The 25,385-nt window shown below is 31.9% G+C and overlaps 3 protein-coding genes across 3 annotated transcripts in view; 2 read left to right on the top strand and 1 right to left on the bottom strand.

The window, feature by feature from the left end:
- The first annotated feature begins 896 nt into the window (after window positions 1-896).
- Window positions 897-10,067, top strand: LOC105154308 (uncharacterized). The gene is made up of 7 exons (XM_011069749.2): window positions 897-5,208; window positions 6,951-7,127; window positions 7,490-7,824; window positions 7,965-8,111; window positions 8,382-8,630; window positions 8,693-8,955; window positions 9,059-10,067. The coding sequence occupies exons 1-7, from the start codon at window positions 4,942-4,944 to the stop codon at window positions 9,379-9,381; spliced, it is 1,761 nt and encodes a 586-aa protein (XP_011068051.2). The 5' UTR covers window positions 897-4,941; the 3' UTR covers window positions 9,382-10,067.
- Window positions 9,482-10,704, bottom strand: Grx5 (Glutaredoxin 5). The gene is made up of 3 exons (XM_011069748.2): window positions 10,498-10,704; window positions 10,097-10,238; window positions 9,482-9,795 (listed from the first exon to the last, which is right to left on the bottom strand). The coding sequence occupies exons 1-3, from the start codon at window positions 10,576-10,578 to the stop codon at window positions 9,599-9,601; spliced, it is 420 nt and encodes a 139-aa protein (XP_011068050.1). The 5' UTR covers window positions 10,579-10,704; the 3' UTR covers window positions 9,482-9,598.
- Window positions 10,705-22,944: 12,240 nt separating this feature from the next.
- Window positions 22,945-25,385, top strand: part of LOC105154309 (hypothetical protein) — a 116,222-nt gene continuing 113,781 nt past the window's right edge. The window contains exon 1 of the mRNA XM_011069751.2: window positions 22,945-23,929. Within this exon, the coding sequence (XP_011068053.1) occupies window positions 23,854-23,929 (76 nt within the window). The 5' untranslated portion in view covers window positions 22,945-23,853. The remainder of the gene's footprint in view (window positions 23,930-25,385) is intronic.

The raw sequence follows: 25,385 nt of genomic DNA, 5'->3' as shown, positions 1-25,385 counted from the left end.
CTTCTTCTAACAATTAATATTAATCAAAAAAAGGACGATTATCTAATATTTTAGCTTCACTTTATAACTGCATTTCAAGTCCGATGAATCGAATTAATGCGCTGTCTATAAAACCAGAAAAAATATATTTGCAATATATTTACACATGAATATTATTAAGTACTAAGAGAGATCCGTTTTCATTAAAATTATTTTTCTTAATTGGCTCATTTTTATCGGTTTAATTTCTAATCATAATTATTTCAATATTAATTGGTTAAACATTAAGTAATTTTATATACTATAATCAAATTTGTGTGTGTGTGTGTGTGTGTGTGTGTGTGAGAGAGAGAGAGAGAGAGAGAGAGAAAGAGAGAGAGAGAGAGAAGAAAAGAGGGAAAAAGGTAAGGAAAAACCAACGCTTAGATGATCAAAGATTAAAATTAGTTGGCTTAAATAACTTATTATAAGCAAAAAAATTAGAGATGGAACTTAATAAAAAGCATGCGAGTGTAATGTGAGGCGACAGATAAATGGTTACGCAATTTAATGATTTGTGTATTTGCACAACACACTTGCGTGAATGTCATCCGAATAGGGAAATAAATTTACCTATTTGTCTTGCTTTACAGAACTTCGTGTTTTAAGCGGATTTAATATTCGAACTTGCATGTGTTCCGAAGGCATCGTATTGACCCAGATTTCTCGCCTTCGCGTTTTTTATATGCATATATATATATATATATATATATATATATATATATATATATATAGAGAGAGAGAGAGAGAGAGAGAGAGAGAGAGAGAGGGAGAGAGAGAGAGAGAGAGAGAGGGAGAGGGAGAGAGAGAGAGAGAGAGAGAGAAAGATATGTTTGTTAGAAATATCATATCGAAGAAGAACGGAGAAATTCGATCAGGAATAATATATTCTCTTTAAACAATGTACAAGAAAATTTATGCTTGATCTTAGTCGAAATTTGGTCTTTTAAATTTGATTGAATGTTTGTAATAAATTTTTTGTATAGGAATGTAATAATATACAGGATGGTTCACTTAACTCGATCATTTAAGATATTTCACTTGTTTTTGATGATATAAAAAAATGTTTCAAATGAAAGTGGATTTCGAGAGGGATGTACTTTGGTCATGTTGTTTTTTTTCTAAGTGGAGGCGCCAACAAGTAGAAGATCACCTCCACTTTTTTAAATAGAATTGTATAATTTTTTTGTACAATATAATTCCTGTAATTATTCTGTATATAAAATTATTAAGATAGTGATATCAAAAAATCAATAGTTTATGAGATATTTTACACTTTACTCAAATAACTCGTTAAATAACTCAAGTGTAAAGAAAATACAATTGCTTTAAAAAAATATGTATGCAAAATGGATAATTTTTTAAATAAGCAATTTTAAGAAATGTATTTTCTTTCCACTAACTTTTATCTTATTATTCTCTTCATAAAAATATTAGGATACGATTATCAAAAAGTTAATAGTTTACGATTAATTTTTAACATTTTATGTCGATATGTGTCAGAGTAAAGTGTAAAATATATAATAATATTTAAATTAAATTGTTAAAAAAAAAACATGACCAAAATACGTTCCCCTCGAAACCGTTCTACTTTCATTTAAAAAATTTTTTTATAAAAAATAATTTCATCAAAAATAAGCGAAATATTTCAGATAGTCGATTTAAGTAGACCACTCTGTATGTAGACAAATATTATTGTATCTTACAAACAAAGTCTCTTACATGAAATAATATGTATTTTAACTACATAAATTAAAATTAAAAATTTTGGATTAAATAATTCATTATGTATTTGTAGATAAATTTAAATTTAAATCTATTGAAAAGATTTTTTTCACAAATTTGACAAATTGTTTGTATGGATGTAGAAATTTATTTTGCTTTACAGCATAATATTGCAAAATAAAACTATTATCCCAATTTAAATTTATCTAAAAATAGTCACAATAAATTAAAAAAGTTAAAAATTTTTAATTTTAATCCATTTTTTTTAAGATATATATTATATTTTAGATTGGAATAATAGTTTTATTGCAATATTATACTCTAAAGTAAAATAAATCTTTTACATTGATACAAACTATCAAATTGATACAAACTTGTCAAATTTGTAGTGAAAAAAATCCTTTCAGTAGATGCATATAATAATGACATATGTGCACGCGCGCACACATAACACGATTTGTCCTCTACCAAAATTTCTATAAATAAAAAATTTAATTCTAGTCTATAAACTACCAGATAACTTTTTGAACATCTTATCTTTAAAAAATGTCTTTTAAAAAATCTTTTAGATACCTTATGCAACAACAAATCATTCAAAATTCAAAGTTATTCAAAGTCATTCAAAATTCAAAGTTATTCAAAATCATTCAAAGTTATTTTAAAGTCATTTAAAGTTATTTCAAAATCCAACTTGATAAGAAATAACAGCAATATGTACGTACGGTAATACGTCACAAATTGCAATTATACGTAGGCTGCTGGAAAAATTCGGTAAATGACTTTATTGTTTTTCGAAGTATTCGCCTTTAAGATTGATACATTTTTGTATACGCTCGAACCAATTTTCGAAGCATTTTTTCCACTCTGAGGCTGTAACCTCAGAAAGCAGTGTACGAAATGTTTCAACAGCTGCTTCAGGCGACTCAAATCGCTCACCACGCATCTTCTTTTTAATGTTTGGGAACAAAAAGAAGTCATTAAAATAGGTGATAAATTAGGTGAATACGGACAATGAGTCATCAATTCGACATTTTTACTGGATAAAAAATCAACGATTTGACGTGCTGTGTGACAACTGGCGTTGTCATGATGAAGGATGATGCGACGATTTCAGTTTGTTCTACGCAATTCATTTATGACTTCTGGCAAACAATTGTTGTATACCAATCAGTATTTACAGTCCTTCGATCCTCTAAAGCCACGGTTGTCACATGTCCGGTATAACTGAAGAAACAAGCAATCATTTGCTTAGCAGCATTGCGTAAACGAATAACTTTTGTTGGTTTCGGTTCATTTTGAAATATCCAAACAGTGGATTGTTGTTTATTTTCGGGCGCATACGAATCCATGTTTCGTTTCCAGTAACGATGTTGTAGACCAAATTTGACCGACCTTGAATTTCTTGAGCATTTCTTTGCTCCATTTAACATGAGCCTGTTTTTGAGCTTCGGTGAAATTGTGTGGAATCCAACGACTGCAAAATTTCCGTACGCTCAAGTGATCATGCAAAATTGTATGTATTGCTTTCATGTTAATGCCTAAAGATGCCTGAATCTTGCGGTATGTCAATGTCGGTCTCGCTCAATCATTTCACGCTCAGCATCAATATTAGTGACAACAACAGACGTGGATGGACGACCTTCACGGAATTCGTATTATAAATAGTTCTATTGAATGGTGCTTCATCCCCAAAAGCCAAATGAAGTCGATCGATGCATTGTTTCGGAGTTAGATTACATTTGTAATCGTAAAAAATCATTGTCCGAAAATTTTCACGCGAAATTTCCATTTTCTCACAAAATAACTTCTTTTAAAATACTATGCAAACAAAACTAATTGACTTGGATACAAACTGTCAACTGAATTATAGTTTAAAAACGTCTAATTTTACGGATATGATAGTAGCAGAACGTTGGCACCACTGGAAGTATTAGATGCAGAAACTTTTCCAGCAGCCTACATATATTTTAATATATAAGATGTTCTATAAGAAAATTGACGAACTTCTAGAATATGTTCTAACTAGTGGTCATTCTACACAGAAAGTTCATATAAAATATAGATCAACTTGACTCATCAAAATATAAAATATTTAATTTTATCAGAGTAACTCAATTTTTTTTACGACAATCCAGTCTCGTATCAATTTCTGTTAGATATGCTACAGTATGTTAATTTAAATATTTACTAAAAATTCAGATGTTAAGGTTATCGTACAGGCATTCATTATCATTACAAATTTTTAGATGATTTGTATACTTTTAAAAGTGTCAAGTAAAGTAATTACATTTAAAAAATGCCTTGAATATTTAACTGTTGAATATTTAACTATGTTGAATATGCAAACATGATTTGAGACAAGCAGTAAACAAAAAATGGACATTTTAAACAATTAATATGATTAAGATAATAATATTTACAAAAAATTATAAATGTCTGGCATTTTTATTTGTTATAATATTTATAAAATTGTCTATATCTCAATAATATATTAAGACAATTTTATCTGTAGTATTATCTGTATATAAACTTTTTTGCTTGAATGATCTCTCAGAACATATTTGACAGTTTCTTCATCGAACATCCTGTATACATATGTATACATATAGATCATGTATATGTATGTACATTCATTTATTTATATCGAGTGTTCAAAATAAAGCGTACAAATTTTTATCTCGGAAACACGGCAGTATATATAGAGAAAAATTGTTCAGACAAAAGTTATAGGATTCAAAAAAATCTATTATTGTAAAAAGTTCCATTTTAAAAAATCGATGTGTCCTTGACCTGATTTTTGGCGACGCCACCCAAGATCAAACTGATAAGATCAATAAATACCTTTTTGAACCCTACAACCACGGCGTGATAAGAAGATCAAACTCGAGATCTGAAAGTGAGCTCGAAACACGGTGTAGGAGAACCCATGGAAAATCTGGCCTTCTTCTTTAGTGCCATCACGCCTTGCGGGAAAAGTTGAAAATATTAAGTATTACTGTCAGTGTGTGTGTGTGTGTGTGTGTGTGTGTGTGTGCGCGCGCGTGCGTGCTTGTTATTATCACTACATTATTTGAATTAGTGGGAATAGTTATATATTCAGTCCAAACTCGGAACAGTTTTCATAATCTATATTGCGATGCTAACACGCAGTGCGCATAATATACTTAAAACATTTATTCTATTAACATATTTCGCGTAATGACGATTCTGCAACTGTCACTTTTCACGCGCGTTTCTTGTATCCTGAAGTATCAGTGCATTAAAGAATGCATCGTCAATGTATCGGCAAAAAATCATTGGAGAAAATTTAATAAACATCGGTACTACGCAACTGCGATCAATTTAAAAGTCGATGCACAGAATGTAGTGAGCAGTGGACTACCTGATATAAGTGGCTTTGAGAATATTTACTTGCACGATTTCATCTGGGAAAAAGTTGGAAGATGGTCAAATCATACTGCTTTGGTACGTGTATTGCAAATAAAATAATATAAAATTATAAAGAATATATGTTATTTACATTTTTCGTAATGTGGACGTAGTGATTACGTAATAATGTCTTTGTATAAATATTGATGAGTGAAAAAAAGATAATTATTTCAATATTATTGCAATGTTATCTATTTTAATAATATATAGACAATAAAAAATATCCAAGCTTTAGAACGGATTGAATTTTATAAATACAACTGTTATAAAATCCTATGAAATTAATATCAACATGAAACACTAAGTGTTCATGTATATAACAAAATTTTATTTTATGATATGATAAAATAACCGTTTCGATTCTAGTTTGAATCATTTTCAGTGTAAACAAGGATATTTAATTAAAAGTGTAAAGTTGCATAATTTGTAGAAAAAAATCTTTCTTATGTTATGTAATGCAGTGCATTATTGTTATTATATATATTAGGTGTTGGAATTAATTCGTAGCGTTTTTTAATGAAAGAATGTTATTTATTTCACATGAGCATTAAAAAATACATTAATGAAAGTACTTCCCATCACTTGTAAAACGCTACGAATTAATTCCAACACCTAATACTTGTATTCTATATAGTTGTAATTCAAAGATAAGTAATATTTATAGATGTATAAGAAGGATTTTTGATAGGTTAGTCCAACATAGAGACCAAATATTTAAAAAATAATCTTAAATAAAAATACACAAACAAATGCACAGATCATATAAATTGATTAATCTATGAACATTAACAAATATTCAAATAACAATAGTTTTAACGAATATTCAATGTTAAAAATTAAAAAGATCTAAAAATAATTTTATAATTATTGAAACATTGACTACAGAAAAATTAATTTTATATGTTCGAAATTTGTCAAAATTATCATAATTTTATGTTTACAAATATATTTTAGATGCCCAAGATAAAAAAAAAGAGAAAGAGAGAGAGAGAGAGAGAGAGAGAAAGAGTCGTTGAAATAACTTCTTATTTTCAATCATGTATATTATTATTACAAAAGAACATAACCATTATCTATTGTTATTTTTCACAAGCCCGTATAGAACGCGCTTTTATCGATAAAAGTGCACTTTTATCTTTGAAATTCTATGATATGCGTAAAGTATAGTATGTTAACGCGCTAACATCGTTTGTAAGCGCATTCTGAATACGGGCCATAAAGTTTTTTCATCTTAATCAATAAATGTCTCAATTTAAATCGAGTAACCAAAGATAATAATTGAATAATCGAAAAAAGAAAAATCACGTGGCTAAATGTCTAAAAATCAGTTTAGATCAAATTATAATGAGATCAAGTTATGATAAGTTAAGATAAGTTATGACCAAAGATAATAATAGAATAAAAAAGAATATTTAAAATATGGCGAATATATGTATACTTAGGATAAATGTGAAATTTGTAATTTTTGAGACAATTGTTAAGTAGTTTCTTCATCATCACAATTATTCGTTACATTTTTGGAAATTATTTGCTGCTCGACTCACTTCTCATGTTAATAATAGTGCTTTGATAGCACGAAACTGTTTATTGTATATCGAATAATTTATTAATTTATATATAGATTTTTATTCGGATAATTTGTGTTTATTTAATGATATAATAATACTTTATTAAACTTAATGTTCAGTCATAATTTTGACCCTTAGATCGCGTTTATAAACATCCTATATAATAGTGATAAATACAATTTTTTAAGACAATTAATTTTTTAATTTTAGGTATGCGCAAATACTGGTAGATCATATACGTACGGTCAATTGAGAAAAGCATGCAGCAAACTAGCAATGAGTTTAAGAAAAAGCAAGCTCTTATCGGGAGATACTATTGCTATCATTTTACCAAATATTCCAGAATTCGCCATTATCGTACTAGCAGCAAATGAAGCCGGTTTACGCGTAAGATAAAATTATTACATTTCGAAACATTATATATGTACTATGCAGCATGTCTAGTAAATTGTAACAAACTGTCAAGTCTATCAATGAAATGGGACCAGGATATGGTGATTATGTTCAAAATGCAATATTATATATCTATTATATTTGCTGAAAAAAGAACTGTAGTTATATAATTTAAGAGATGATGGAACAATTTAGATAACTTTATTTAATAACAGTTTAACAAAAAATTTTTTAAACTAGTAAAAAATGATAAAAATTAATATTGAAAAAAAATAGTGTAATGTAATAAGATATTTAGAAGTATTTGTCGCTATATAAGCTTGTTGTAATAATCATTTAAATTTTTTCTTTTTAAGACAACTCTGATTAATCCTGTACATACAATACATGAGATAAAAAGACAATTAGAGAACATGGACGCTCAAGCTATTTTCACATTTCCGGCAAAACATATTGATATTAAAGCAAGTATTGAGAAAAATTCGAAGATAAAATTACCAATCGTCATTGTAAACGATGGGACTAATGCTAGCTCAATCTCAGGGACGATTCAATTAAATGATCTTCTACGTGATGACATCGAAGATTTTTCAATTAGTCAAAAAACTGGAATAAATTGCGAAGATACAGTATTCTTGCCTTATTCCAGTGGCACGACTGGTTTGCCGAAAGGCGTTGAGTTGTCTCATAGGTACGTATATTGATTACATATTAAATATTTTGGAAAAAATGCAATTTATATAAATAAGTTTCTATACATTGTAAAAATTCAATGTATAAAATGTTATAAAATATAAAATAATAAAAAATAATTAGAACACTATTTCACAGGAGTATTGTTGCAAATATTCTTCAACGTACGAATCCAATATTGTTCGGAGGAATAGAAACAAGTGAACACCATCAGGATATTGTACCGCTAATAATACCAATGTTTCACTGTTATGGGTTATTACTTATCCTGTATACTTACTTGCGGTATGTTAACATGTATCTATTAACTCGTTTGCGTAACTATGACATGTGAATGTCTAAATATGTCGAATATTTAATATTAAATAATCATTTAACTTTTGACTTCATATTTTCTTTATAAGGTCGACATTTCGTATGTCGTATAAGATCAATTCTTGGATCTCTCTACGGTCCTACGGTTAATTACTACGCTTAAAAAGTTTAACATATGACACATGAAATATATTATATTAAACTAATACTTGAAATTTATCGTCATTTCATCAATTATAGAATAGGTGCTAAATTGGTGTGTCTACCACAATTCTCAATGGAAGAATTTATAAAATTGCTTGAAAATCATCGGTGCACATTATTGCATTTAGTACCACCTATCGTTCAGATGATGATATACAATGAGCGAATTACATCCCGTCATATTGAATCTATAAGAGCAACATTAATAGGAGCTGCACCGATCGGAGAAAAACTTATCACCAAATTTAACACCCGTTTCGCTAATAACATGAATTTTATCATAGGGTAAGAGATCACTGTTACAAATACGTTTATATAACAATAAGAAAAACAATTTTCGTTTATAGATACGGCATGACGGAGCTATCCGCGGTTATTTCAATCAATTCCATAAATACATCGACGTTTTCCTGTGGTTATTTGGTTCCAAATACACAAATGAGGATTGTAAGCACTCTCGGCAGAAATTTAGGTCCGCATGAAGTAGGAGAAATATATATACGGGGCCCACAAATAATGAAAGGGTATTATAAAAATCCCGAGGCAACAGCAGAGACTATGGATGGAGATTGGTTCAAGACTGGTGATTTAGGGTATTATACTGAAGATGGTAAGATTTCATCAGAAACTTTGAAAAAATAAGACTGTGACGATAATTATATTTAATAATCGAAATGAGATAATTGTGAATTATTATATGTTGCAAAATACAGGTTTGTATGTGCAAGGACGATCGAAGGAATTGATAAAAGTAAAAGGATATCAAGTTGCACCCACTGAACTTGAAGAAATAATTCGTCATTATGATAATATAGAAGATGTCGCCGTCATTGGTGTGGCACATAAGAATTATGGCGAAATTCCAAAAGCTTTTATAGTTCCTAAGTCAGGATTCAAAATTAATGAGAACGAACTCAAAGAATTTGTTGCTAAACATGTAGCCAAATACAAACAATTAGGACATGTACAAGTTATAGAAAGTATTCCGAAATCTGCATCTGGAAAAATTCTTCGAAAAGAACTTAAAAATCTATAACATATTCTTCAAATATCGAGTTTCATATTCGAATTAATGTCAAGAAATTTACGACTAAACATTGATTTGTACATGCATTATATCTGCATTGTGGTTAAAATTATGTTTAATATTAACAAAAATGTTTATTATAACAAAAAGCGACTATTTTTCTATCCATACAAGATGGATATATCCATACACGGTTGTTTATTTACAGTATAATTTAAAACAAAATTTATTCTTTAGATTTGTTGACACCACTTTGAGAGGAATCTTCTTTTTCCAAAAGGGCACTAATGATTCCAGCTTTCTTCAATTCCTCAATAAGCTCTCCATTTTTATGCATTTCTAAGAGTATGTCGCAGCCACCCACAAAATCACCATTTATAAATACTTGGGGTATTGTAGGCCAATTAGAAAAGTCTTTTATACCTAAGTAATTAATATTAGTATTTCAGAATTATATGACATTAGCAATAATTAATAATTTACGAAGATTAATACTTTACAGAAGATTTACGAAAATATATAAAATTATATAAATTTTTTATTTTATATAATATAAATAGTAAAAAGATATTTATTTTTAAAATATATAGATAAAAATTATTAATATATTTTTTTTTAATATGTAGATAAAAATTTTATAAAATATCTCTTTCCAAAAAATAATTGTTTAATAAACATGGAAACTTGTAATAGCATTTGTAACAAATATTTGTAATCCTTTTACCTTGTCTAAGTTCTTCATCCTTGAGAACATCATGAGCATCATAAGTAATCCCGTGCATACGTAATATTTGAACTACCGCATTGCTGAATCCACATCTTGGCTCTTCTGGAATGCCTTTCATAAAGACGACTACTTTATTTTTCTAGAAAAAAGCATATTTAAAATAATAAATGTTATACATAACATTATATTTATTAACAAAACTAAAAAGCCACTGATAATTTTTGAGTATTAATTTCATGCTTTTTCTATACCGTACAAACTGCAAAAAGATCTTATACAGAAATTACACACTTATTCTGCTATTTTTTATACAAAATATTAAATATCATACGTCTCAAGGCCAGGAAGTATTTACGATATAAGTACAAATGTATTCTTATCATATTACATTCACTTACCTTAACAAGATTGCTGATTTCATTAAATTTTGTACTAAAATTTCTGTTGATAAATAACTGTTTGGCTGCAAAACGAATCATGTTTTGATTTATTGTACTAAAGAATACTTTTACAATTAACTGAGACTTCTCGTTTAAGAACAAAATGGAGTGTAAAGGTTATGTATTCTGCTGCACGCTATCAGCTGTTTCAAATGTTTACTCGAGATGTAATGAAGTAAGTGGCGCCATCATGCAACATGACAGTAAAGTATGTAGCCGAAATATTTCTTTACCTTTCTCCAAATATTATGAAAAAAATATTTTTATAAAAAAAATACACGTATTCGATAAAAAAAGTATTACATTGGAAAGATTATAAATATATCTTTCGATTTTTTCGACAGAAATTTAAATTTTTTTTGGAAAAAAGTACATATACCAAAATTTACCAAAAACACTGAAAAAATATACTAAATTTTTATAAATATTTATTTGAATAATACTAACTTCACATTTACTTACAGTAAATAAATATTTACTAAATGAAAAAAATGAAGAAAATAACTGAACTAAATTAATGGTTCTCGTATAACAAAATATTTGTTATTTACAATTAGTAAATATATTCAGTTAGTACGATCTGATACACTATTCAAACAAAAAATATTTATTAAAATTTAGTACATTTTTTTAGTCTATAAGACTGAAATATTAAATTATATTATTCGAAAATTATAATGTTTTATAGTGTGAAACAATAATTTTCCTTTTCAAATATAAAGAGAAAATAGATATCGATATATATGTGAATATATAGATAGAACCAACAATTTACAAGTTTAAACTTATTGAGCAAAAAGAAGCAAATTATAACGAGGTCAAACAAAATAAGTATTACGTACTACGTGATTAAAATTATTTGTCTAAAAATGCTAATTATACTACTACGTACACATAAACATGAATAGTAATTGAATTACTCACTAATTAGTACGCTGCGGTCTTCGCTAATTTATACTCCCATCATCACTTTCAAAAAATATATAATATTTGTTCGTGCGGATACAAACTGTCGATAATGCGACTAATTACAATCAATACGCATGCATTTATTAACGTCACAAAACGACAACTTGTTATTTCGCGTTGTACACACTCTCGAAACATATGTATGTATACACATTATACAATTCACTTTCGACGAACGAGTAATGCCAGTCATTATCGATACTAGTCGAATTATATATACTACAATACATTTATATACGCAATTGACATACGTGACTAAAGCCTGAGGTCTGTTATATTCACTAGGAGTGAGAAATCTATAGTATAAATAATGTGTACTATAAATTTCCAGTATTGCTCACAGAAAATAAATGAAACGCAGTTAAAAAATAGAATTTAAAAGGCGACGTATCACGAACCAATCACAGCTAAGAATTTTTTAAAAGCTAAGCATTATTACTTCGCGTTTTCAAGATGTTCCAACAACGCGGTACTAACTTCAGTGGACTTCGCAACTCAACTACTTTTCAGATTTGTGTGCATCAATCGATAGATGATAAATCAATGGAGATCGTATTAGATAACTTCACGAACACACATACACACACACAAAATTTACATTTTTTGATCAGTTGTTCTATTCTGTAACTCTTAACGATAGTATCGTTATCGTTCCAACGTCGTTACGCAGAATATTTTATATGATAAAAAAAAGTGCACAACGATACATAATAATATTTTTAATTTTTATTACATTTCAAATGTGAGAAAACTAATCGACTATGATTGGTCAATTTCTTACGGTTTAGGCCCGATTATATCAACGTTATTTTGATTTCAAGTGAGGCTTAAAATTCTTTCTGTCTTTGTCTCTTTTCGGCTTTAAAACGAGATAAATAGAGTTTTAAGTAACTGGACCTTAAGCTTAATACTTCCTTAAAGCTTATTAAATTTTACACCTTACAATTTCATTGTAAACATTTTAAATCCGATCTACATAAAACGAAAGTTTGTTGCGTCAGCCAATCGCGAAGCATCACTTTTAAAATTGACGCATCGGATTGGCTGACGCTTGCGACCTGCGACTCGCATTCCGCGAGTCTTATATAGATCGGGCTTAAAGTTCGATCGCGTTCGCGCGTCAGAAGTACTATTTAAATTAACGATCATGGCGATCACATGTCGTACGTTAATGAGTGCGCCGTTCGGATCAGGATTGTTTTTTCGGTTGACTTATGATTGAAACGACTCACAAATGCCGAAGGTAATACGATTAGTGAATAGAAAACCTATTCGACTGAAATTAGCTCTTGCGACAGTTACATCATTAGTATCTAATCTTGTTTCTTATTCGCTCTGAAATTTAACGCATCGCGCGCAAGTATAATCGGGAGTGTGGCGGACATTATTTTATTGACTGCGAATCATAATCGGAAGAATTTTTCTAATGAAGTCGACAGATCCATCATCATTACTAAGTAATAGAACAACCGACAGGTAATGATTCGACAATTCGAAACGGTGAGTACGTTTTACGGTGATTATCAAATATTCCTTGTCTTATACATGTAGGACATATATAATCTTTCTATCATTCTTGAAAAAAACTGCGAATAAGAGTAAATCGCCACATTTTATAAATTTTAGAAAATATTGGATTCAAATTGTATTTGAATTAAATAGCAATATATATCTAATGTAAATTTAATATTTTTTATTAACGTGCGATAACTGGGTAAATTAGGCTTTAAAATTCATATATTTTAAATAACTGAATATAAAACAAAAATAAGATTGAAAAACATGATAAAATATACAACACAAATAAAAAGTGAAAAATGTTATGACAAAGCGCGCAATCGATGATCATCGCATTGTCTCTCGGTATCATTTTGTTCGAATACTTCGAGTACTTGAAATACTCGTCAGATGTCGTCAGTATGTAGTCCAATTACTTGATGTAAATTTTCGATTCCCGTCACGTCGTCACACGACTATGTATATTTGCGGATGCAATCGCGCTTTTCGAGAACTCGCTTGCGATATCACGACGGTACATCGCGAAATCGGCAGATTAAACAGCGTCCTATACAGAGAAATCGATCGCGGACAAGATAGTGCGTATACATAAAGCCTTAGCTCATTCCGATATCGAATTTGACCTCCATCAATGACCTAGCTATGTTCAACACACAAAATACACACACACACGTGCGAAATGCGTCGTTACGAACAAACGATTGCGTATGAATCGAATCATATTATATACATGCAATACAAGACGTATTTTTCCAAATCATAAAATAAATAATCAGAAAAATATTGGAATGATATTTTTCCTTGGAAACAAATATTCCAAGTAACTAAATAAATACTCAGAAATTGTTCCAAAAATTTATATCATATTTTCTTCGATTTGTGCCAAGATCTTAAATAATTTAATATTTGATCAATATTAGATATATAACTCCACACAGTTCAGTTTATGTTAGAAGTTGATTATATATTAATTCCATCAAACTGATGAGGAATATTTTCTTTTCTCCTAGATCTCTCGTGACACATGAATATCCTTGAATACGGAGAAAATTTTATCTTATTTATATCTATAAAAACACACACACATTACAGACATTAGAAACATACACATACATATTAACAATCATTAGAAACGTGTTGAATACTTGCTAGAAACCCTGTTCGTATAGCTGTTATGAAAATATTCTATCAGTATTTCCAATAAGCAGATAGAAATACGGGATAGTTTACTGTGAGAATATTTATCTACTTTTATCGATGAGATTTCACTTTTTTTTCTAACATTAAACAGTTCCTTCCTGCAGTGTTGAGTGTATATATAAATAGAAGTATATAAGACAGTTACTAAAATACTGAATATGTTAAAAAATAATTGGAAAGAAAGCGTTCAAAATTTTTCATTAAGTTTTTCTTAAACACGTTGGATATGGATTAACTAAAAAATCCATAAATAAAATTTGTAGAAACGATTCTCTTTGGCTGTTGGTTGTACGTATATATGTACATATATACATACATACATACATACACGCATACATGTATTTAATAGAAAGGTAAACGCCGGATCGATTCGGCGCCGGCAACGTCCGCACGATACTAACTTACGTTTTCCGGAATACATTCCGGCTCGTAAAATTTCAGTCGCCGACTGATTTTGGAGGCAGACGGCTTGCGCAGGCTGTTTGGCATCATAAAAATGTCGTGATATATCGTAAAACGCTTCACGCTGCCAGATTGTTGCCGTGCGGCACGTGCTGCCATTTATTTGCTTATGACGTCAGGCGGAAAATTCTTCAAGAATAATTAATCCGTTATGCGTATTTCGTTAATATTGATGGTAATAAATAAATCATGATAGACTACAAAATAATATTGATAGCGTCGATTATTAGTATTAAAAACTCTTCTCAATATAATTGACTACTCGATAAAAAAATTTGTCAGAGAATGAGAGAAAACAGAAATGTTTTAAAATAGCAAAAAATAAGATTTTGTTTTAATAATTTACACAAACCTTTTTTTAGTATAATCAATTTTTTAATATAATCATATTATTTCGTCTTATAAAACATATTTGTCTACACGTAACATTAAAAAGTATCAAGATTTAATACTACTTTTTAAATTTTTATATCAAAAAATATATGCAAGAATATTTTGTCAAAAAATATGATTTATTACCAAACGTAAATATTTACATACACAAAATTTACGCAGCATCTTGTATATCGGCATCGTATTGGAGCCACTTAAGAAATCGATATACCTATGTACATAAAATCACATGTGATACATGACGTCATATCGGAAATGTCGAAGGATCTTAATGACGTTATTGAGACGCATATATATGTACATGCGCGTGTGCAGTGATGACGCAATAAAAATCTCTCGGAAAAATTCTCGTGGGTGTCACATGCTCCTTCGTAATTCGTGACGTCACAGGATAAAATCATGGTCACTATGGAGACTCGAACGGTCTCTTCTCATTCCCTCGAACGCCCACGAGGTTTAAACTTCCGCTGCCGGTGCGAACGTCACGCCCTGTTTGACGGGTAAAGGTGGGTAGGTGTTGTGGTAGGTCCGGAATAAAAGTCCGAAAATAGCAACAGGTATACGTTACAAAGCGAAAACCTTCGCAGATATACAAGATATTTTTTTGTGCAACGGTGATATTACGTCGTAATAGATAGAAATTAATCCGCTTGTAATCAGGAAAGATTTCAAATATTTGTAATCTCTGTCTCATGCCACGTATTAATGTATTCTGCCTTTTTATAATAATTTCGACGTTCAGCGATCCCTCAAACCTTTAAACATAACTAGACAATAATGATATACATCCTATTTCTCAAGAAAGGCAACTCTGAAAGGGTTGGTAAAAGAATCGATCCCTTTCGAATTCTACCCTTTGTTCATTTGCATAACATGAGATTATTTCAATAGATAAATTCCAGTTTGCTTAACTCTGTACCATAGACATTTGTTACACAGCCCGTTTGATCCCAGTTACTCTTCTATTTTAAACTGGAATGCTAGGAAAAGGTTGGGCGACCATTAAGTCTATTAAATGAGAAGGCTCCGAAACTCGCAAAGGCCAACCATATTAAAAAAAAAATAAATAAATAATTAATAAATAAATAAAAAGATGGAAAGTGGAAAAGAATGTTACCGGCAACATAGGTATCCTATAGTGATGAATGTAAAGATAGCTTATTATAAATATTTTAAAACGATTTTAATACGAACATCGTTTAACGTGGGTGTTACGTTATCATTATAATATGGCTCTACAATTTTTTTTTACAGTAAAGTAATATTTTTATGTTTTGTACGACAGTAAAGGAAATGGTAGTTTTATTTTTTTTTTTTAAATATAGGACCTAAACAATTAACAAAGAATAATCATTATTAATATGTATAAAAACGTAATTAGAAGAAAGTTGTATAAAGTTGATTAAATTAACACAAAGAAAATGTTATACTTTACATTTATAAATTATTGTTTATTTCAAATTTATAATCATCGCTTGTAGATGCTCTGTAACGCAAAATTTAGTTAAAAGTAAAATACAAGTGAATAAAGACGACCATATTCGTTCAAAAGCAACAGTTGCGCAACTTTGCATTAACGAACAGTACTTCAAAAACTTTCTTCTTTTCCTTGACGACCTGTTTACTGCGCATAATCTTTTAATTTATTCTTTTCATATTAAAAATATAAAATTACAAAATGAAAATTATTCTTCATGATCAACATATATTCATTAGTAAATGTCAAAATGTAACTATATCAATAAGTAGAAGACATTGACTCATGAATTTAATATTCAATTTTAGAATATAGTGAAACAAAATATTCTTAACTTATGAAAAGAAAATATATATATATATATATATATATATATATATATATATTAGCAGTAATTAACGTTAAAGCATTTATCATAAATTTATCAGAATTCTAAAATATTGTCAACAAATAAAGTAATATCAAACAATATTGTGAACATACATACATCGATGAAAAAAATACTAAAACATTTATTATCTCTTCAGTACATATACTCAGTACTTCAGTACATATCTCATGAGAGAAAATATTCTTTTCAATCAAATTATCAATAATATAATTAATTTAAATCAATTAAATTAATTTTCAGACAAGAGAAAAAGAGAGAAAGAGAGAATAGAAGACTAAGAAATATTTCCGAGAATAATAATTCATTACGATGTAACGAGCGAATTTACCGTTACACAACATACGCGCGGCAAGCAGCCTTTGTATTATCGATCGCGCTAAAATACGCTCAAGATAATCAAGTTTGCGTAACATTTGTTGCTTCTCCTCTGTATGAGAAGTGCCACCCAAACGCAGTATTGCAAATAACAAATCGAATTGCAAAAAATAGTCCAGAAGAGTATAACGCTTATTGCTTATGCAAGATGTTGGTATATTATATGTTACTTTGAAATCATGTCAAGGCTTTCCTATATATATATGTATATATATATATATATATATATATATATATATATATATATATATATTCTGTATATTCGAAGATATAATTCTACGTAGAACTTGCTTAAAAAACTCTTTTAATTAGTTGCGTAAATGATCGTTGAAAACATTGATATATATAATGAAATACATACATTAGTATCTGTCTTTTACGTATTTAAGAAAAATGAGATATCAGACTTTTCAAAATTCTTAAAAAGAAAAAAAAATTTGTGATCCTATTAGGCCTCATAATACTTGAATAATAAAGTGGGCATTTAAGAAAAAAATGTACGATTACATTTGGACACTACATGCACGCATCGCACGCGCTATCAGATGACACTGTTGTGTACGACACATTACTCGTACGTACGTTACGGTGACGTCACGCATGCCGACAAATGAAAGGAGAAGCGTGCACGCCGCACGCTCGTGCAGCGACGGCGTCACGGTCGTCACGCCACCCCACCCCGGTACTTTGTTCCCCTCCGCCGTCAACACCGTCACCGAACAACTCAACCCTACATTTACGAGCGGGGCTAGTGATTTTACACGACACAACGATGCTCGAGTAACCGTGGTAAATGCGGTACCATTTACCTCAATCGATACTGTAACCTTCTGTCATTGCATCCTGCGGCTAATCGAATGATATCGGGATTCTAACACAATTTGGATCTCATTCAGTTTATGGAATCTTAATAACTACGAGCTGTACGCTAAGATTTTCCCTGATAACAAAAGTCTGGTATTTTAAGACCGTTGTTTGTTGACAAGCAAATAAATTCTTGCTTATCTGAGTAATAGATGTACAATTGTATACCTACGAGTTAAACCTTGAAGACATATTTTTTTCTCTGAAGTTCTTAGAAGTTTACATTCACGAATGATGTATGCTCGATCGCAATAATCGATATTATAAATGTACGTTTATAATATACGTATAACCATCATTCTGGCAATTTATTTCTAAAATATTCGAAGAAAAATGACCATTTAAATCTTGAGAGATTAGGCATCTTAAACAATTTAAAAAAATGATAAGTTATGTATATTCTCGTTGATGTACATATTTTCAATTGTCACTATAATTCTTCATGTCATTCTTCATGTATATTATTAATTAATGTAAATTGTTAATAAAAAATCTAAATAAATTTAAATTTAAATTTAAATAAACATTAAACATGATTTATGTATACGTAGATCGATTCATTATACAAAATGATTGGGACAACCGTATACTATTCGGGTACTGAAATAACTCTTTGGAATAATTCTTACTTATTAAGAATAGTAAAATGATTTCGATAATGAGGATGATGAGTGCAATGTTTAGTCGGCCTGTCTCGATTATGTATGCGAGACGCCGTGGGGAAGATTGTCGCCACTGTTGAGCATCTGGAATGGAGTGCGCGCACTCCGTGCAAGGTGGGATGGGAAAGAGTTTGCGCATACAGTAAGACGAAGACAGAAGAGCTCAGAGAGAGAGAGAGAGAGAGAGAGAGAGAGAGAGAGAATATAGAGCAAGAGACAGATCGACGGAGATAAACATAGAAGGAAGCCTTGCCACTGGTCCTCGAGGCTAACCGAAGTGGAAGCAACGAAGTGGGGAAAACAGACTTACCCTTACTACTGTTATGGATACTGACAATGTGGTAGAATGTAGAATACATAAGGAGAGAGAAAAGACCATATTGTCCGAGGATCATTTGTGTGTTTACAGAAAGGTCTTTTTCCTTGATATCTATCAGATTATCTAACAAATCGGAGCTATTACGGTTACTGTTATTGGTTCTTTGTTTTGTTTAGTTCATTCCTCACACACCGCGTCGGAGACGCTTTCAAGAATCTAATCGTTATCGCCGCACAACCAGTGATAATAAATGTATAACATAGTTTATTATATTTGATTATGCAGAGTCATTTACCTTGTAAACCAAATTGATCGCGAACCTTGTAAACCAAATTGATCGTGAACATTTTAATCATGCTTTTTTTCGTATATTCGATCGCTGTCTAGATATATATATATATATATATATATATATATATATGTGTGTATATATTCAAACTCTATCCGATATCTATTTAGCGATTGTGATCGCGTGAGTCTGCCGACGCGTGCTCATGCATCGGTCGAAAGTTCGCGCCATCACACATGTATGAAAAAACGCGTGTGTATGACATGTATATGTATGTGTATGTGTAGAACTGGAGTTTCGGAGATGAAACAAAAAGAGAGAAAGAGAAATGTACGTTGAAAGAGAGAGAGAGAGAGAGAGAGAGAGAGCTCCTGGGTGGGAGGGAGAGAAAGGAGGAAGAGAGAAAGAGAGAGACGTAATGGCGAATGAAACAGAAGGAAGGGAGAGAGTGCCACGCGACGATGAGACGGACGAACAAAGACGGAAGCGACGAGCCGGTCGGGGCGGGACGACAGCGGCGTAGAGTCGTTCGCGGGGCGTAGAGCGGCGATGAGAGGATAGTGTGCTTGGCGAGAGATGCGTGGGGGCGAGAGCATGAGGCCAAATGACGACACGCGCGAGCCGTCAGGGCCGTATCGTACTCCACCGTATTCGAGAGCACGCGACTTACGTCGGTACGTTCTGCGAACTTGAAAGCTAAGCCGCCGGCTTATTGTTAGTCGCGCGAATGCGACTCTGGTCGGACTTCGCGCCAGACAAGTTCGAGTCAGACGCTGAGGATTTCTTATTTAAGGAAAACAAGAAAGTCAAAATAATGCCAATTTGACGTCACATTAATCGATTATTGATCAAAAATTATGTCATTTTTTTTTTAGCATGAGATTAGTTAATATGATTATTATTATTTTGACTTTCTTATTTTTCTTGAATTGCGAAATACATTTCTTTCCTCTTTTGCTCTCTCTAGAAACAGGTTATTCAACAACAGGTACCTATACAAAGATTAAGCGTATTCGCTATATTATAATGACATCATGAATTTAAAAAAGATATAATGATTGATTGTGAGGCTTTATCTTGTGAATAGTATACTTTATCTACGCATATTATATTATATATTATACATATATTAATGGCATCACCTCATCAAAAGAATTATGTTTGCTTGCTTGCTTTTAACTTAATAGCTCTTGCCTTCTTTGTCTAACAGACGGCTAGTACAGAAGGAAGAAAACTGTCTGTAAATAGTTCTACAAAGTTTGAATGAGTACTATAAAGTTGGAATAATATTTAAAAAATTATAATTTTTTTGTGTATCGCAAATTCATCTACATATGAAGAAAATATTAATATTCATAAAGAAAACCATTCAATAATATTCTGTCTGGCCTTGTACATATACGACGTTTCTCCTGTTTCCAAGTCATGGGATGACGCGTATTTTAAGATATTTTATTGATTATACAAGAGAAAAGAGATTCGTGTTGTGAAAACGTTCTGGAAAATATTTTATACGATATCGAATTCTCGGTGCAAATAAATTTTGTAAACAAATTCTAATTTAATTTAAATCAATTAAACTGTGAATATTATATGCCGTAATATTTATACTCTGTCGCTTATATGCCCCGGTTTATTTTTCTTTATTTTTATAGTATTAGTATTAAGCAGACGCTTTTTTAAAAAATGCAATTTTTCATCACTATGATCAAGTATCATGATATACTTGATAAAAAAGCAATTTATAAGTAAACTTTCATTTACATCATCGTGTATTTCTGGTTTCTCTGATGTTTTAAGTACATGTTCGCTAATACCAAGGGAAGGAGCTGCCTACAAAGGCAGCTGTACAGGAGATCCTCTTGCATCTGTAGTTTGTTCACAACCTTTCCCGTTCTATGACCAATCTCTTACTCGCTTAGCTCCCTTTGCATCACCCTCGCACTATCCTTGTGCGCTTTAGGGACACAGCCCTTGCTCACTTCGTAACATGGGTGAACCGAGGGTTACCGATAAATGAAGTTACGCGTTTTGGCCGCGAGGAGCTTAAACTGCTCCACAACTTTTGAATAAAACACGGATACGAGACTATACATACGTAACAATGTACATGAAAACTTATGCGATACACACAACGATACTAACAAAAATATTGTATACGTTAATGTACAAAAGAAAAATAATTGATTGAAAATTTTAGATTAGAATTGTCAAAATGGATATCGCGCATTCATATAAATGGCAACATTTAATTATTTAAAAAGATATTTTTTATGCTCATATTGTGATCGCAAATACATGAAAAACATAAAATTTTAGTAATAGATTTTAGTATTATTATAAAAATTATAATCTCATTGTGGATTTGTATGCACCACCATTTCGCAGATAAAACGATAAAAGATAAAATCTAAATGTTGATTAGGTGTCAACGTCCATAAACTTTTGATGTTTTTAATTATATAGTTTTATAATAAGATAATAAAATTAAAATTGTAATATTAATTTTATAATCTTATAATCCTTAAAAGGTGTCATATATTTGATAGATATATTTGATAAATATTATATAATATTCAACTGCATTAACTCTTTCGATAGTAAATTTTTATTTATAGAAAATACATAATTATATACAATGTATGAACTTTATGAATTTTTTTAAAGCTACTCTTTAGGCTGTTAATTTATTTATGAGATTTAATTAGATCACTGACCGTTCATATTCGTGAAAAAGAAATGCCTTCCATTTCGTGGACAACATCTTATATAGATTCGACAAATGTGATTCTCAGTACAAGGTGACCGTGTAATAAGCTCTCGCGTTCACTGCTTGTCGGTTTTACGTTCAAGCTAGGGCGAAAAGAGAATCCAATGCAGAGAAAGATCGAAAAAGCGCGAAGGAGCGAGGAGAAGCGAAACGAAGGAGGTTGGGGCGCGAACAAGTTTTCCCTCTCTCTTTCTCTTTCCCATGTCTGAGGAAGAAAGGTAGCATGAAATACAGTGGAAGAGAGGATTCACGAGTGCTCCGCGGAGTTCTCTCTACATTAACGGCTGTGGACCATGCTCGAGGTTCGAGGAACTAGTAGGACGAGGAGACGACCGGGATCGTCAAGGGGGGGGGAATGGGGGGTGGTGCGACGGAGGCAATGGGAGAGGAAGGAGGGGGGGGGGAGAGGGAACGGTAGTAGATGCGGTACACTGCCACGGGTGAGACACACTTCGTCCACCGAAGTGGTATATAGGCGATGGAGAGAGGCGAGAGCGCCGAGCGCGTCGAGAAAGGGTAGAAGCGCGCGCGCGCAGGAGAGGAGAAGCGGGAATGACGGGGGTTAGAACGGGTCAGACGTTCCATCGTTGCTCCGAGCAAGATGGGTGGCGGGTGGGTGGCAGCGCGAGCGGGAACTAGGCAAGGGGAGGTCGACATCGGTGGAGCAGGTGGCGTGGAGGTGGGAGGATCGTGGGTGCCGTGGGTGGCAGCTGAGTACGGAGTGATAGGGGAAATCAGTCGCGGTTCGAGTACCGCCGCGAATGCACGTAAGCGACGTTTGTCGTCGCGCTGTCCGCCTATTTCTTTCTTTTTCTCTCTCTCTCTCTCTCTCTTTCCCTTTCTTTCTTTCTCTCTCTCTCTTTTTCTTTCTCACCACTTATTCATTGTCATTCAATTTTTGGATGCTTGCGTCCCTTTTTCTTCCAAATTCTTATTCTTTGTTTTTCTCTCTTTCTTTTCCCTCCTCCCGTCTCTTTTTTTTTTGCTCTTCTTTGGATATATGTAAACGTAATCGCGTCTCTCACGTGCTGCCTTGAACAGCACTGACAAGCGAATGCGCTGTAAGCGCGTAAACGGAAGCGAACGAATCCTTCAAGGACCTCGACGCGAGTTGACCTTTCGGGCACGAGTCGATTTGGGGGGAAAAAAAAATCTACCGTATGTCGATATATAGCGCAGGGTGGGGAAGCAGCTGAGAACCCCGATAAGAGAACCCGGTGTAAACAAAGGAGAGTGAGGCCATCTTTGAGAGAAAGGGAGACAGAAAGAGTGGGAAGCGAGAAGGGGAAACACGCGATCGAGTAGTAGTTCGACTCCCTCGCGCCAAAAGAGATTCATTCGCTCGGTATTAACATCTCGCTAGGGGAAATCATCGCGAGTAGCATTCTTGATCCATTGAGAGTGAAATTTTTCTTTCACCGATCTTGAACACTTTCGGCCGATCGCGCGATTAGCGACGATCGACGAGTTTGAACTCGAATACGATTAAATAAGTATTGAATCGGAGTGAGCAAAAGGTGAACAAGACAGTGGACAAGAGACACCGTGAAAGTCAAAGGGGACGTAATATCGGTGTGTCGACGGTGAGACCAGGTGAGAAAAGGAAAGCGAAGGACACCAACGGAATGCTCGACTTTGAACAACAGACCAATCAAGCACAGGCATTGGCCTCGCTCGATGACGACTGGCACCTGCTCGAGGGTGAGCGTACGACCTTCGCAATTTTCTTTCTCCCTTTTCTATATCTTCCTTAGTGTAGAAGGTGCACGGAGATCGGTAAAGCGATGGCACGCCGTTCAAAATTTAAATCCGGCAGGAATGGAACGGAAGGAGGGGGGGGGGAAGGGGGAGAAGAATTTTATATATATAAAACTTTTTATTTCTTCGATTGATAAGTTTGAAGAAATTACACTACATTAATTTGTACTAATTCGCGCAGCACTGAAAATTAATTATATCGTGATGAAATAGATCATTAATAACGTTACATACGTAAAAAAAATATATTAAATTTTAATAAATCATTTGTTTGAATAGCGCCAACCATAAACATTTATTTAATATAATAGCTATATTTATTTGATACACAAAAACCATTAATTTGATTTGAACTATTATTTCTTTTTATTGAATAAGTGTTTAATTGACATTATTAAAATAAATATTTATCAAAATTTAGTTTTTTTTCCCCCCACAATGCACAATGTTAGGATTTATAAATAGGAATTGAATATGAAAGTTACATAAACAAAATTGATATGGTAAAAAAGTGAGTTAAAGTTGTTATGTCGTTGTTATGTTATTGTATATCTTACATTTCTGCTACAATATAACATAATGTCACATGCGAACGATTGTTTTTTAAAGTAGGATACAGCTATTACTTTTCAAAGTCGATGCTATTTCAATTAATATCGCACTATCTAAAAAGAAAGTAATTTATAATTAAAACTCGCAATATTTATTTATTAATTAATAAACACGGTTGAACTCATACGATTGATAACGCAAGAGAGTAAATCGAAATTCACATTCGCGAGAGTTGTACGCCCGTTATTCGGAGGCGACGTCATCGATGTGCGACGAAAAACTGATTTATTGCGGTCGAGATAGTTGCGCATTAATGATGTCAAAAACAAGATGTATTACGTGGATAAATATAGATTCATTCGTTCAATGAAACGAGTGACATAGCGTGACAAAATCATTTCTAATACGATGTCGATTAATTTCGTATTTCGCATTAGCTTTGTATCATGCGCGAATTAGAATAATATTCGCTATTCTTTTATATATTGTATCGCATATATAACATATATTGTAACTTTCTACAAATTCTATTACCGAAATCGATTCTGCTATTAAAATATTTTAGCTAGCAATAAGTTTTTTAACACTTTAACATTTTAACACAGGAATACTCAACATTTTATCACATTATTTGCCCAGAAATTTCTTTAATTTTACTTACTTGTTTCCTGTTTGTTTTTCATTTCAAAAAATATACATCGATATACTACGCATTCTCCGTGCTATTGATATAACTTAGTCAAAACTAAGAGAGATACCTAGCTCCTAGGAGAAAAGCGGTCTCTTCGTTGAGCTAGATTTAAACTCATTCTCGACCGAGTTACACATGACAGTGGTGCACACGCTT

This window comes from Acromyrmex echinatior, chromosome 2, assembly GCF_024713525.1.
Source record: "Acromyrmex echinatior isolate Ae372 chromosome 2, ASM2471352v2, whole genome shotgun sequence".
Taxonomy (NCBI): Eukaryota; Metazoa; Arthropoda; class Insecta; order Hymenoptera; family Formicidae; genus Acromyrmex; species Acromyrmex echinatior.
The sequence above is the reverse complement of the archived record's forward strand: the minus strand, read 5'-3'. Positions and strand labels throughout refer to the sequence as shown.